Genomic DNA, 13,558 nt, shown 5'->3' with positions numbered 1-13,558 from the left:
CAGGAGGGAAAAGTTGGTCTTCTCCCTGCTCCATCTGACAGCCCAGCTGTGTGCAGTGTGCAATGTGTTTTTTTCAATCTTGTGTCTCTGTTTCGACTCATCTTTCTCTTACAATGCCTTGTAGGCAGCGCATGACCTCTGTAGTATTTGATCTTAAACTTAAGTTTGAGTCTACAGTAATATAGCACACTCATTTATTTTATTGCACCCTACTGGTATACAGGCCTAGTGTAGAAGGATGTACATCTGTTTTCCAACAGTAAAGATTCTTGTAAGGAGGAAACATGTGGTATGCACATCTACAGCAGAACCTGGTGTCAGCGGGGCACCATAAGAGCCTGACCGTAAAGAACTTACCATGGGACCTGGCCTGTGCTTATGGGAAGGGAGGGACAAATATCATAACACGATCTGTTCTCTATGGATTGCTATTTCATCAAATCTCACTTTGTATTCTTCCTACATTCACACAGGGTTTTAGAGTATTTTGTTTCATTTCTACAACAGGAATGGTCAGGGGAAAATATGTAATGTAACTTGAGTTGATTATTCAAATAATCACAACAGTGAGATGATCCAACTTTCTCACATGTCTCTTCAAAAATAATACTTCTTATGCCTGCAAGTACGGGCAGTTATATACTAAAAGCATAGGAGGGAAGTAACTTAGGGCTGAACTTGTCAAGCTAAAATTGGCTATAAGGAATTTCTAAAAATACTTAAATTAAAATATGTATATATAAAGCACCATATGTATAAATGTGACTCTGGAAAAGGTTCATAATGAAAATCCCAATTATGTTGATAGTTTCCACTAGTGGTTTGAACCCGTATTTAACTATTTGATTTACATATATTTTGTAAAAACGTTGTGTGTATGTAAGTTCTTTCGCAAAAGCTTAAATAGATCTTATTTTTGCATTAGATTATATTGGTATTAAAGGATAACTCATCTAAAAATCTTAGTTTTAAAATGCTTGTAGGGATTTTTTCTGTCATTAGCTGATGTTCAGGACGCTGCATATAAGATCATCTCTTTGTAAACTTGAGTTGTGCAGAGGCTGAGGGTCAGTAACTAGTGACTCTGTGTTCAAATATTTTCTTTCATATATTACAGACATTTTAAAATGCTGCTTAAAATTGAAATAAACTTTGTTTAGTTTTTTTCCCTTAAGTTTGATTTAGTATTAAACTGAAGAAGATACTTCTGTAAACCTCATCTTGACTTGTACAGTGGCAGGATATTTAGGTGCAGGGTTTGTTGCTTACTTCATGTCTGCAGTTTTGTTCTGTCCCTGACCACGCTCTAAAGCACCATGTGAAATTTAATGGGAACCTGCAGGCACTTAAGATCACCAAGTGCCTTAACATGGGGTGGTGAACATGCTGCCAAATCTGTCCTTGGATCAGTGCAGAGGAACTGTCAAACCACAGAATCTGGCTGGGAAGCCCTCAAAGTCTGAGGGACCCTGAATGGCTATGGTTGTGTTGCTGCCTGCCGTCACCGTGCCTCCCAGCCACTGTGAGCACTCCATCTTCTTACTTTCAACAGGACTGCTACCATTCAGGCTTGTGGCTATTTCATTAAACTTGCTGCAAATATGATTTTACAACTTGTTTCTCTGAGTCAGCTGCTTTCCACTACCGTTCTTTCCTAGCTTAATACCCAGAACACTACCTTTGTACTTCCCTTTCCAGAATATTTAAAGCACGTAAGAGTGAAAGGTTTAGTCATTAACCAGGTATGCTGCTTCACTGGAAAACTACGTGATTGAATGTAAATCATACCCTTCCTCTTATTGCATAGATATTCCACTAGATGTCATCTGGTATCGCCCTAAAGAAGAAGGTATAACTGCATCAAAGCATGGTCTCTCAAGGGTGGATGTGGGTGCAGGCTCTAGGGAAACTCTCTGCAGTTTCTCTGTAACTCATGGTCTCATTTAGCCTGAAAGAGACTCCTTGCCCAGGTAGGTGAGACCCTGAGACGAGCAGGTGTCTGAGATGTACATTGAACAGGCGGTTTAATGTGGGTCCTGATATGGCCTTGTTCCTTTGAATTCCTTAGGTTGCCACATGTATGGGTACAGAACAACTTCAGTGTTGTGAGGGCATGCGCTGTGTAGGAATTGATTATTTCTTGGTGGATTCAGAAGTTTTGCTGGACATACTTTTCCAAAAGAAAATTATGAGGAAAATTGAAAAACCAAAGTATGAAAACTGAGAAAATGGCTATATCACACCAAAGCTGCTGAATTTGGCAGTTGTTCTGGCCTGTTTGTTTTATAGGGATTAACTATCAATCGCCAGCTAGTTTAGGCAATGTATGTCAACCATCTTGATTGCAACAATTTTTTCCTTATTACTTAGGGTAATACTCCCAGGTGAGCTCTTGCTCAGTCTTGTATTTCATTTTCTGTCTTCTTGTGTTCGCTTAGTAGCATCTTTGTTAGTTCTCATGCCTTCTCTTTTTTTTTTTTTTCTCTTATATTCATTCTTTCCTATTTGTGTTTCTATTTTAATGCTGTTCTGCCCAACAAACATCTCGCCCACCTACATCTGTTCTCACACTAGTGAACATGGAACCACTGTCTGTCTCATTCTCTGTGTTGTAGCTATTCTTTCCATCTACCCACATACTCCCTCACTCTCACATTGCTACCCTTTCTCCTGCAGTACACCCACACGCTGGCATTCATGAATGTAGGAACACTGCTTGCTGGGGCTTGCCTTCTACCCACATTCCTGACACAGTGTCTTACAAGGGCATGTTAAATAGGAGCACTGAGGACATGCCTAGAGATCTAGGGCCAAGCGCAGGAAGAGCAGTAAAATATGAAGAGGCCTTTGTTAACCTCGAGGAGAGCAAAAAGTGGATACTCCAGTCTAGGTGCTACTCATCCTCATTCCTGTTTGAGTGGGAGTCGCGTACAAAAAACTGATCAACATTCTTGCTTTTCACTTAGCACAGCCATTGGTGTTTGCAGCCGACAGTCCTGTTTTCGCTGGTTGCATCTTTCTTAGTGGCTTTGATCAGTTCTGTTGGGAACTTTCTTGCTATATAATTGACAGTAGCCTCAAGAAAATTTAGGTTCAGTGTGCAGCAAAGATCTGCTCACAGGGCAACAGGGAACACGGTTCACCAGTACAGCTCCCTACTGTAGGCCACAACAAGATGACTGTCTGAAGAAAGAAACTGTCTGCAGCTATACAGATGATGAAGTGGTTTCTGTTTCTGGGTAGAAGTAGGCATGGCCTGCTAGGAGTCACTGACTTCAAGAATTTGAATAGTTTCTATATTCATGGCTTCAGGTTTTATCAATAAGGTTGGACAAATCTTACACTGTAGCCAGTCTCTGCAAACTCCATGAACAATCTTCTGCTGAGTGAAAACAATGAAGGCTAGGTAGCACTTCTTGAAAACGTTACCTCAGTTGTACACTATTGACTTTTCTCTTCCATTTTTTTTTTTTTTTTTGGTAAAAGCCATGATGTCATTGTGTGGCCCTGATATTCTGCAACCATCAAAGCAGAGAAGGAAATCATGTGACTGGAAGCCTGGAGTAGTTTTTACGTGAACTTTCAACCTTCCCATTCAATTAGGCTTCAGAGGGGTAGGTACTGTTGTTTGGATACACAGCACCATGTGCCCTTAGCTCTCTGTCAGACTGCATACACACTTGCACAAAAGCTCAGCAGTGAAAAAGGCTACTTACCCTTCCTGCAAGCGTAATCTATCTGAAGATGTCAGTTGTCCATCTTGCAGTTGTTTAGTGTAAAGTTATTGATTACAGTTCGGTCCAAGCTGGTCAGAACATTTGATCATGTTATTCCAGGGCCCCTTATCCCCCAGATGTTTGTTCCAGTACATGAAGTTTCTGCTTGGACTTTGGGCTTTGTTAGGTGTCCTAGTTTCAGGTGGGATATGGTTAATTTTCTTCTTGGTGGCTAGTGCAGTGCTGTGTTTGGGGTTGGTGTGGGAACAGTGTGGTTGGGGACTTTTTGGTTTCTCAGGCCTTGCTGGCAGGAAGGCTGGAGGGGCATAGGACATTGGGAGGGGACATGGCCAGGACAGCTGAACCAAACTGGCTAAAGAGGTATTCCGTACCATGGGATAGCATGGTCGCTATATAAACTTGGAGGGGGTTGGCCAAGGTGGCAGGTCATTGCCTGGGGACTGGCTGGGCATTGGTCAGCAGGTGGTGAGCAGTTGTATTGTGCATTATTAGTTCTCGTCTCCCTTCCCTTCGGATTTCATTCCTCTCTCCTCCTCCCTCCTTTTCATTATAACTGTTATTGTTATCATTACTATTGTTTTCTTGTTCTTATTTTAATTAGCAAATTGTTCTCATTTCAACCCTTGAGTTTTACATTCCTTTCCAATTCTCCTCCCCATACCCCTGGGTGAGGGGGGAGTGAGCGAGTGGCTGCATAACACTTAATTAGCAGCTGGGGTTAAACCACAACATTAGGACATCCTGAGTGTGTTAGCTATTTCCTCAGACTGGCATGTGTAAGCATGTTGTCTTGGTCAGACTCATGGCTGATCAAATTCTGTTCAACAGCAAGTGTCTTCTCTATCTCTAAAGCTGGCTTCTCAGCCTTCATGGTTGACAAACCATTTGCTACAGCAAATATAGTACAGACTTTTTCCATAAGTGGTATGAAATTCACAGGTTACTAAGTTAGTACCATTATGCAGAGTGTTTATTTTGTTTTATTTTTAAAGGCTGTCCTCTAATAACAGAAGCCCTCTGACCACAGTAACTTGAAAAAAACCAAAATCCCTTGTGACTCAAGCAACGTCAAGTTCATAGGCAGGTGTGCTGTCACGTTAGTACTCTGGCTGAGTAACAAACTTTGAAGAGAAACATTGCTATTCTGTTCTGTTCTTCTCTGCATACAAGTCTAGAGTGATCCTGAGAGGATTACATTACTGCATCTCATTTTTTACTAAAGCTATTTTTAATTTCATTAGTGAAAAGGGCCATCTGAAAGCTGGTCACCAAACTAGCTTAGGTAAGTGCTTTAAGGCTCTGTGGTGTTTAGGCTGTTCAAAGAAATTGAAGGGAAGTGCTCAGTAGAATTTAAATGTTGATTATCTTTGGGATCTTTCAAGAAAGTACTTTCTGGGACTGTTTTGACAAATAAGGGGAAATGAGTTCATTCCCAAAATAAGCACATCAGTTCTTGGTGATGTAAATGTTCTTTTTGTGACTAAAACTTCTGAGGCTGTATTTATTCAAAGAAAGCCAAGGGATAACCTTAACTCCTCTCTGACTTTGTTTCTGAGCATCCAAGACAAATTTAAATCACCCAATGAATATTAAGCAAGAACCTGTTTTGCAATTTCTGCCTGTGTTTAATGACTAAAGATTTCATCTCATAAAGCTTCATTTACAGACATCACACTCGCTGATACAATCAACCCGTGTCTCCGAATGGAAGATGAGAACATCTAGTTTTCCCACCTATTGTCATCTATTTTTGCTTTTCAAACTCATTTCACTACCATAAAGGAGAGGACATCCGGAAAGCCTTTTCCTTCAGAGTGTGGGCAGGGACAGGTGGCATTTAGGGTTCTAAGGTGGAGAATTTGTACTATTCATCGCCATCTCAGCTTTAATTTCCTTCCTGCTTTGCTGTGCCTAACAATAGGATGTCTGTACTAGCGGGCTTCCATGGATGGCCTTTTCAATATATGGAAGAGAATGATACTATGTTATGCCATATTTTTGGTTCTATTTGGGATAATTTTAAAAATATCTCTTTCAGGGAATACACTTAGAGAAGGTTTTCCAAATTGGAGAGGTTAAAGTTAGTCTCCTAAACTCACATTCAGGGTCTGCTGGACTCTTAAGTCCTATAAAGAAAGCTTCTTTCTGCAGGAGGGAGACATTAATTCATTTCAAAAGTATGCCTGAAGATGATGCAATGATTGATTTTTATACTGAAACACAGAAAAACTATGAAAATGTTTCTTTCCTTCGGGGGCAAGGTAGAACACTTAAAGTCTGAGTCACTACTGTCAAACCTTAAAGCTGCTCCATGTAGGGCATCCTGTTTGCCTACACTGATCTGTAGCTGATGGCCAATCTGATTCAACCTATTTTTCATAGAGACTGTGAATGGAACAAATTTCCATTCCTTCGGTATATTTTTTCCAAAAAGGGAAACTTAAATCTAGTTAAAAGAAATGATCAAATAAGCTGCTTGACATACATATTCAATATATTAATAAGTGCTGGATCACAGTCAGACCCTGATTGTTCTGGAAAGCTTTAGCAGTTAACTGATAACTAACAAAGTCTAGCATATGTTGAAAAAGGACAGTTTTCCCTGATGGCCTACTAATTTATTTACAAGATAGTAAATAGAGCTTGCGTTCACAAGTTTCTCCTTTCAGTATGGAAAGTTTCTAGGGAGGTCCACTTTCTGCATTCAATGCATAATACGTCCCATTTTGGAAGAGTCTGCTGCGCTGGGCAGGGCACAGCCCACGGCCATGAAACCAGGCTGTGATACTGAGGCTGGGGTGTGCATGGGTGGGGGGAAGAGATGAGATGGAAATCATGAATGAACTTGATGCTCTGCTTGTGCCCTGTAAATGAACCAAGGGTCACAGAAAATACTGAGTCCTTAATCCCTTTGATCTGTATGTTCTGCTCTTTTTCTGAGTCCAAAGAGCCTCTATTTAGTCAGTCTTAAAAAGAAATCACTATAAAATAAGCATTGTATACTGCATTTTCAAAAAGAGGTTTTGAAGAAATTATAAAAATGCCTATCTCTGGATGATTTTAAAGCACATAAATAATATGTGTCAATACCGTAAAAATTGTTTTGGTTGTACCATTCCATTGATACTTATAGTTTCTTCCTTTTATAAAGTAGATTAGTGCGGACAGCACTATAAATTGCCATAAAATACATCCAGATCTCTTGGACCATATTTAAACAACCAGCTTTGTATAACCCTGCCATGGCAACAGATATATAATACTAGACTTGTGACAGCATCCCAGAGACAGTTCTGTATTTCTGCTATGCTGTTTATGGCTTGGTGAAACATGGTCATGTTGCCAAGGACACTGGAGTGGGCTGGAATATCTCTGGAATTAACAACCTGGGCGATTGATCTTTGTAGCTGTTTTCAGGTTCCTACTGCAAGTAAGGTGAAAGATTTAGAAATGTACCAAGGTTGGATTGTAAGAAGCAGAATAGTTTCTTCTTGAAAAAAGGAAAAAAAAAAACCCCAAACCCAAAACGAAAACCAAACGAAACTTTCCATTCTCACACTACTCCAAATCATGCAGCAGGGAGAGATGCTTGTGGAAAAGAGTGAAAAGTCCCTTCTTCTCTCTGCAAATATTCTGGTCTATACTGTGTATAACACAAGTGGTTGGTGTGCTGTCTGAGAGCTGTGTTAGTCTGTTCTGTGGGCAGGTTTAGCTTATTTTCAGAAAGTTCTAACCAGCATGTTATAGTGTCACTTTTTTGCCCCTTCCTGTTAGGGAGGACCTGGTGGCTCTTTGCAGGAGGTCAGGGTGCAGGGCAGGGTGCCAGGCAGCTGTAATGATTGCACTCAGTCTTTGTGAAAAGATTTGTTCTGCCTGATGCAAAGTCACAGGGCAGTGGGCATGGGCAGTGACATGGGCTGTCTCTTGAAGTGAGCAGTGGCTGCTGCAGCACCCAAAACCGTGTCACGACTCTAGAGACTGCCTTCTTTTTGTGACACCTGTCTCTGAGACCTATGTTGAGTTGGAAACCTGTATCTGCTCATTATAAAACACAGCACTCTCGCTTACAGCAGGTCAAATGGCTTCTGACAGTCTACTCTGACAGTAACAAGCCATTAAAAAAAAAAAAAAAAGCCTAAATAGACATACTATGAAATATGATTTTAGTCAGAAATTTCATACAGTGGTTTGGCTAAATCATCCAAAATTGTGAAACAGCAGAGGGAGGAAATGAAGAGTGGGCCCATACTAATTACAGTCAAAAGAAAAACGTTACTTGAAGGCAGGGTAGCTGATATTTCATAGTTACCTTTTGTCTTCTGCAAGGTTAAAGCTATGTAAACAGTGACATTTGGTCCATGTTAGCTGTGTCAGAACAAACAGGAGGATGCCCCTTGTGTGGGAGGCATAGCTGTTATTCCTACTTCACAGGAATTAGATTTATTCCTACTGATCCTCGAAACTTAATTCATGTAAGAGAGTGCCAACTGGAGATGGGCTTACAATGTTTCAGGAGCATTCAAGTTTTGCAATCAGAGACTCCCTCAGGTATGCATCATACTGCGAGACCAGATTATAGTCTTCTGCATTTACTGGCCTTGAAAGTAGCAAGGTGTGATTTGCAGTGGCTTCCAGCTGCAACAGCAAGTGATGGTGGAAGCGAGTAGCAACTGCCACTTAGCTATGCTCCTTCCAGCAGAGCTTTGCTTGTAACACTGAAGATTTTTTTTCTCTCTTGGAGGTCCTAAGGTCCCCGAAGGGTGGCAGCATGAACATAGTTTGCTCTCCCCATGAGATGACGTACGTCTGTGGGTTTATAGCTTCTCCATTTGGTATGGAATAATGGAGTGTGCCTGACTAAGCTCATGTGATTCTGGAAAATGGAAAATCTGCAAGGGTGAGATAAAATCTTGTATTGCCACCTGTGTGATAGCTGTCTCATGATGGTAACTCATTAAGATGAGGGCATGCTTTGATTTATTTCTACTATGAGCTCTAAAGTCACAAGGTCTTAAATACTTTAGACGTGGTAGTGCCTGTGCATAATTGCAACTTTTCTTCATTTGCTTTATTTCTCATCACAGCCCACTGTGGTATAGACTACTCATGATACTGTATATTTTAGAGTAAATACAACACGACATTTGCAGTGAAGTTTAATGACCTTTGATGCTAGTATTGGTATTGTAAATTAGAGTCTGGAACTTGCCAAGATTAGGTTGAGTAGTACTAATATCACAAGGAAAGCAACTACTAGTGAGTCTCACCAGTTGCTGGCTCTCTATGCAAGCAAGCATAGGTAATCTGCTGTGCTCAACATGTCATCAGTATAGAAATGGATTGAACTGTATGTCAGTGATTAAAAGTTTTCTATATCTGAGATGTATCTTGGGTGCTGGTAGCTGGGGGATTATGCGAAATAGGAAGGAAATTTAGACTTGCTTCTCTTTTTTTCCTTTTCTTTTTGGGAGTCATGAGGATGAGTCTATGTGAGTCAGGATCACCCACCTCGGATAACTAAGATTACGGTTGCGTAAAATGGATGAAAAAGAGAAAAGATAGCATGGGGAAAATGAGTATTTGGCTAAGATGATGGGAAGCAGTGGCATAGTGGGACAGAAGGGAACAATGTGTTTCAATATTTCAGTGATTTCAATGGAAAGATCACTTAAAATGTAAAATAACCACAAAAATTTATTTTTAAGTAATTTAATTGAAGAGTTGCTTATTGTTTTGCAATAAATTAAACAGAAAAGATGCTACATACCTGCCTGTTGAATACAGACTTAGTAAAATACAGCTTATATAATTCTTATATAACTTAAAAAAATATCAGTTTTAAGACATGACAATTTATAATATATTTACATAGCACAATAGCATCATGGAACTGCACTCACACTTATTAACACTTCACAGACTAGAAAAAAAGCCATTAGTCAGTCTTATCTGGGCATTTTCTTGTTAGGCACAAAATTGCCAGTCATCCTTGTTCTTCTGAACTTGGTAACCTTTCCCCAACGCTTAGCTTGCTAGTCTTGCACTTCCTAACATTCAACAGTTCTTTGGGATCTAAGACTTGGTTCAATGTTCACAGCATAGTTCAAACAATAAATAATATCCATATGCTGTCTTGACTCCATAACATATGGGAAGAGAGGATTTTCTCCCTGTGCTGCTCTCACCCTTGTAACAGTCTTGCCAGCTTCTATCCTGCGGTCTCTTGGCTGTGGAGCTGTTTGCATCTTGCTTGTACCCCTCCTCCCAAGGCCAGGGTACTCCTTGCCAAGATCCAACCACCTTGAAGGATTTCTCCGCGGGATATTTGACACAGAGTCTACTTGGCTCTTCACTGCCTCAAGCACTTCATTTTGAGGTGTTGGTTTGCAGCTGGTTCAAAAGGTTCAGGTAGGCTTTGGATTTCAAAAACCTGGGATATGAATCCCTTTCCATGAGGATGTACACAGTTTTCTGGGCTTCATCAAAACTTGTGTGAGTTGGGTCTTGAGCCCTTTTGGCTGTTGCTTCCCTCATCTGATAGTCAATATTTATCTGGAAAGTGAAAAACAAATGCCATTGACATCTTTAAAATGTACTCTCTTTCTACATCTATCACTTTGTTCTGTCAATGAACAAATTCACAGCCTTAAAACTCAGTGTGAGTCCAATATCAAAATTGCAAAATGAGATAATTTTAACATTTACATCCCAGTTATGCACAAAAATTGTTGCTCACTATAGAAATGTGGTTTCTTATGGAGTCAGAGGTAATACAACTCAATAATGGAGTAAGTAGAGGAACAAACTCCAATTAAAACCTAGGATAAATCTTGTGTGTAATGAGTCTCCAGTTTGAAATATGATCAATACACACTACTTCTAATTCTCCAGAATGTATTTTAAAAAAACAAGAAATATTCCACAGCTGTCCTACTAGCAAAGCTCTAAGTATCTGATTCCAAACACCAGCAGTAATTCCATCTGGGCTGGCTTGGTGAACAGCAACGTGTGCTGAGCTGCTGGTGCCTCTGCTGAGCTTCTGCTAGTGGTGCTCCCATGTACTGGCCTGTGTCGTGTGACTCCACTCTCGTGGCTGAAGACAATAATGATGCAAGTACACTTGTAAAAACCCTGTGTCTGTGGCTTCATCCCATGCAACTGAATGAACGTGTAAGCATCTCATCTATTTTCTGATTTTCCAGAATCCTTGCGCTCTAACACTACACAGATACTAATTTTGTACGTACCTGTTTAATAGCATCTGACTGAACAAACTCCTCATAAATCCTCTCTGCTTTGCCTTGTAAGTGATCAGACTTGGTTTTCTTGTAATCCTCACAAGCCAACCAGAACTCAATGTTTTCCTCGCTGAACTCTGACTTCAGGAACTCCCGGAAGACACCTTGACCACCTAAAGCCAACGCAAACACATCATCATTTATACAATGATATTTGTGACCAGGGAGGATAAAATAATCAACAAGAGTTGTATTAAAATCTTGCCAAAATACACTGTTATTCCCTCCTTCAGCATACCATAGATACTCTAATATTAAGGGTGATGGGAGTTTTCCTAATTATGTTCACTGCTTTTAGATCTAGACCCTGGGTACCAAAATACATGAATGGATTCTAGTCCTCCCTCAGTGCATTGTATTAGGGTACAAGTGGAGGGAAAATTCTAAATCAAACCAGTATGTTATAAAAGGACAGAAGACTGGTCAAAAAACACTGAGCGGAGCTATTTGAGGTTTATTTACTATACTGGGAGTAGGAAATGGAAGAAAAAACCCAGACTTTAACAAACTGTAACAGTGGCCTTGTTACACTGGAGCTGTAAATAATTGAAATGCAACTGGTCAGTCTCTGGCAGTGTTTGCAGAATGCTATGGCTTTGCCTGTTTGGCAAAATCGGATAAGAGTTTGTCCACAGAGTAAGAAAAAAGTCATCCTGGAGTAACAGACTTACTTTGGCTGGCCAAAAGCTTTTCCAAAGACTGGGACCACTGTATTACTTCCTCTGCAGAAAGCCTAAGATGATAAGAAAAAAAAAAGGCTTTAGGCAAGAAAACATGTGGGGTTTTTTGCATGTTTAAAGGAGACAGATTGCATAATTTGTTATTCTGTTCTAGGAATATGTGCCAGGTATTTATTAAATTTATGATTTTCACGTAATCTGAGACCCTGGAGGCAAGTCAACATTGAGAAAAATCATTAGAGAGACGGGAAACCAAGGAGCTATGATGTTATCCTGAATTCTGTTGCCAGAAAGAAAAGCTTTTACTGTAACTCTGACCATTAATTTTGTATCTGTACTTCTGTTTCCATATTCCTGAAATAAGAATAGTAATACACCTGCTCTTCACTTGAGTGTGAAGCACCATTTCTTGCAAATCTTTAGGGAATGGATATAATGTCCCTCTGAAGAAAATAGATTTAACGGAGGTGTCTTGTCCCTCATTGTTTGATGCAAACTTATCATGTAAAATAATCCTTAAGTCCACAAATAGTTTCTACTTCCTATTTTTTACATCTTTTGCATTTTGGAAATTGTAGGCATTGTTATAGTATTTACTGCTCTAGAAGTAGCTTAGAAATTAACTAAATAGCTTACCATATCCTTATCTAGTATAGTTATATTTTGTTATAGTTTAGTGTATCTTGGTACTTACATGAAGTTTCTGGAGTTAGAAGTCTTGATCCCAGATTCGATACGTGGTACCATGCACTTCAGATAATTTTTGAGATCTGCACCACTGAAACCAATGAACAAACATTTTTGTAATCCATTAAAATTGTAGTTGCATTTCAATTCTACTTAAATTTCTTAAAACTTTTGAACAGAGGCAGACAGCTCCATCCTATGACTGAAGTCTGGGGAGTTACATATCCAAGTAATTTTTTTGAAAAGACTGAGGCTCAAAGTGTATCTGAAATCTACTCCTGATTGATAAGGGAATCAATTCATTGGTGTGCATCAGCGCAAGCCATTTTTAATGATGCTGTAGTCCTGGGCTTTGAGAAGGCTGTACAGTCATTTAGCCTGAAACACGGTGCTAATTCTTAATCTCCAAGATTCTAGTGCTATGTTCACTTCTAATACGTTTGAGTTTATACTAAGATGTATATACTTACAAAGCCTTTTGCTTCTTTTTATGGATTTTGCCTTCTGCCAGCTTGCAGTCGTCTTTTCCATTTAATTCAGTCATGTTGCTGTGGGGGAAAAAAAATCCTGGCATCTTACTTTAACATGAAGCGACTTTTGAAACGATAATCCTCCAAGCACCAAATGACAGTTCACTGACTCTGCTACCGCCTTTTATTGACGCAGGCAGCCCTGCTAGTTGGTGTGAACAGAGCTGTTTATCATGTATCCTCACCACAAATGGTGGAAGTTCCCTTTTTGCAGGGCACAGTGACGTGAGTCCTTTAAGAAAGAAAACAGACAGCAGGGTCTCGTGGTTGAGGTTAAACCAGATGAGACTGAATTACTGTGGGTTTGTTTTCTGTGTCTGTGTATGTCTGTGTTACCAAAAAAAAAAAAAATCCCCTCTAGAACTTTGAATTCTTGTCCCTTTCTGATTGGTACTTTCAAACCAGAAGTATTGCTTGGTTTTATCAAATGGGCTGAAAATACTGCAGTTTTGTCTTGACAAAGTTCACCTGCTACATGCCTGCATTCTGAAATTTTGTACTTTACTATTGATTAGATGGGCTCAATGGAATATTACAAAAAAGTGCCTTAAGATATGCCAGTGTTATTAAGGTTCCATATGCAACAAGCTATTTGCAAGTCACCAGTTGCTCTTTAAACTAGAATA

At 39.8% G+C, this 13,558-nt stretch overlaps 1 protein-coding gene across 1 annotated transcript; it reads right to left on the bottom strand.

Moving 5' to 3' along the window:
• Positions 1-9,413: 9,413 nt before the first annotated feature.
• RGS1 (regulator of G protein signaling 1) lies at positions 9,414-13,100 on the bottom strand. Its single transcript, XM_005234046.4, has 5 exons — positions 12,873-13,100; positions 12,410-12,493; positions 11,707-11,768; positions 10,985-11,148; positions 9,414-10,289 (listed from the first exon to the last, which is right to left on the bottom strand). Exons 1-5 carry the CDS (start codon positions 12,974-12,976, stop codon positions 10,104-10,106), a joined length of 600 nt encoding a protein of 199 aa, XP_005234103.1. The 5' UTR covers positions 12,977-13,100; the 3' UTR covers positions 9,414-10,103.
• Between the last annotated feature and the right edge of the window lie 458 nt (positions 13,101-13,558).

Source organism: Falco peregrinus, chromosome 10, assembly GCF_023634155.1.
Source record: "Falco peregrinus isolate bFalPer1 chromosome 10, bFalPer1.pri, whole genome shotgun sequence".
In the NCBI taxonomy this organism is placed as follows: domain Eukaryota; kingdom Metazoa; phylum Chordata; class Aves; order Falconiformes; family Falconidae; genus Falco; species Falco peregrinus.
Note: the sequence above shows the minus strand (reverse complement) of the source record. Positions and strands in the feature narration are given on the sequence as shown.

What these genes read in the sequence shown, in the direction of transcription:
- RGS1 (XM_005234046.4), bottom strand. Translation starts at nt 12,976, where the DNA reads ATGCCAGGATTTTTTTTCCCCCACAGCAACATGACTGAATTAAATGGA. An exon ending in TCTAACTCCAGAAACTTCAT is followed by an intron (nt 11,769 to 12,409) that starts GTAAGTACCAAG and finishes TTATCATCTTAG; the next exon opens with GCTTTCTGCAGAGGAAGTAA. An exon ending in AGTCAGATGCTATTAAACAG is followed by an intron (nt 10,290 to 10,984) that starts GTACGTACAAAA and finishes TTCACTTTCCAG; the next exon opens with ATAAATATTGACTATCAGAT.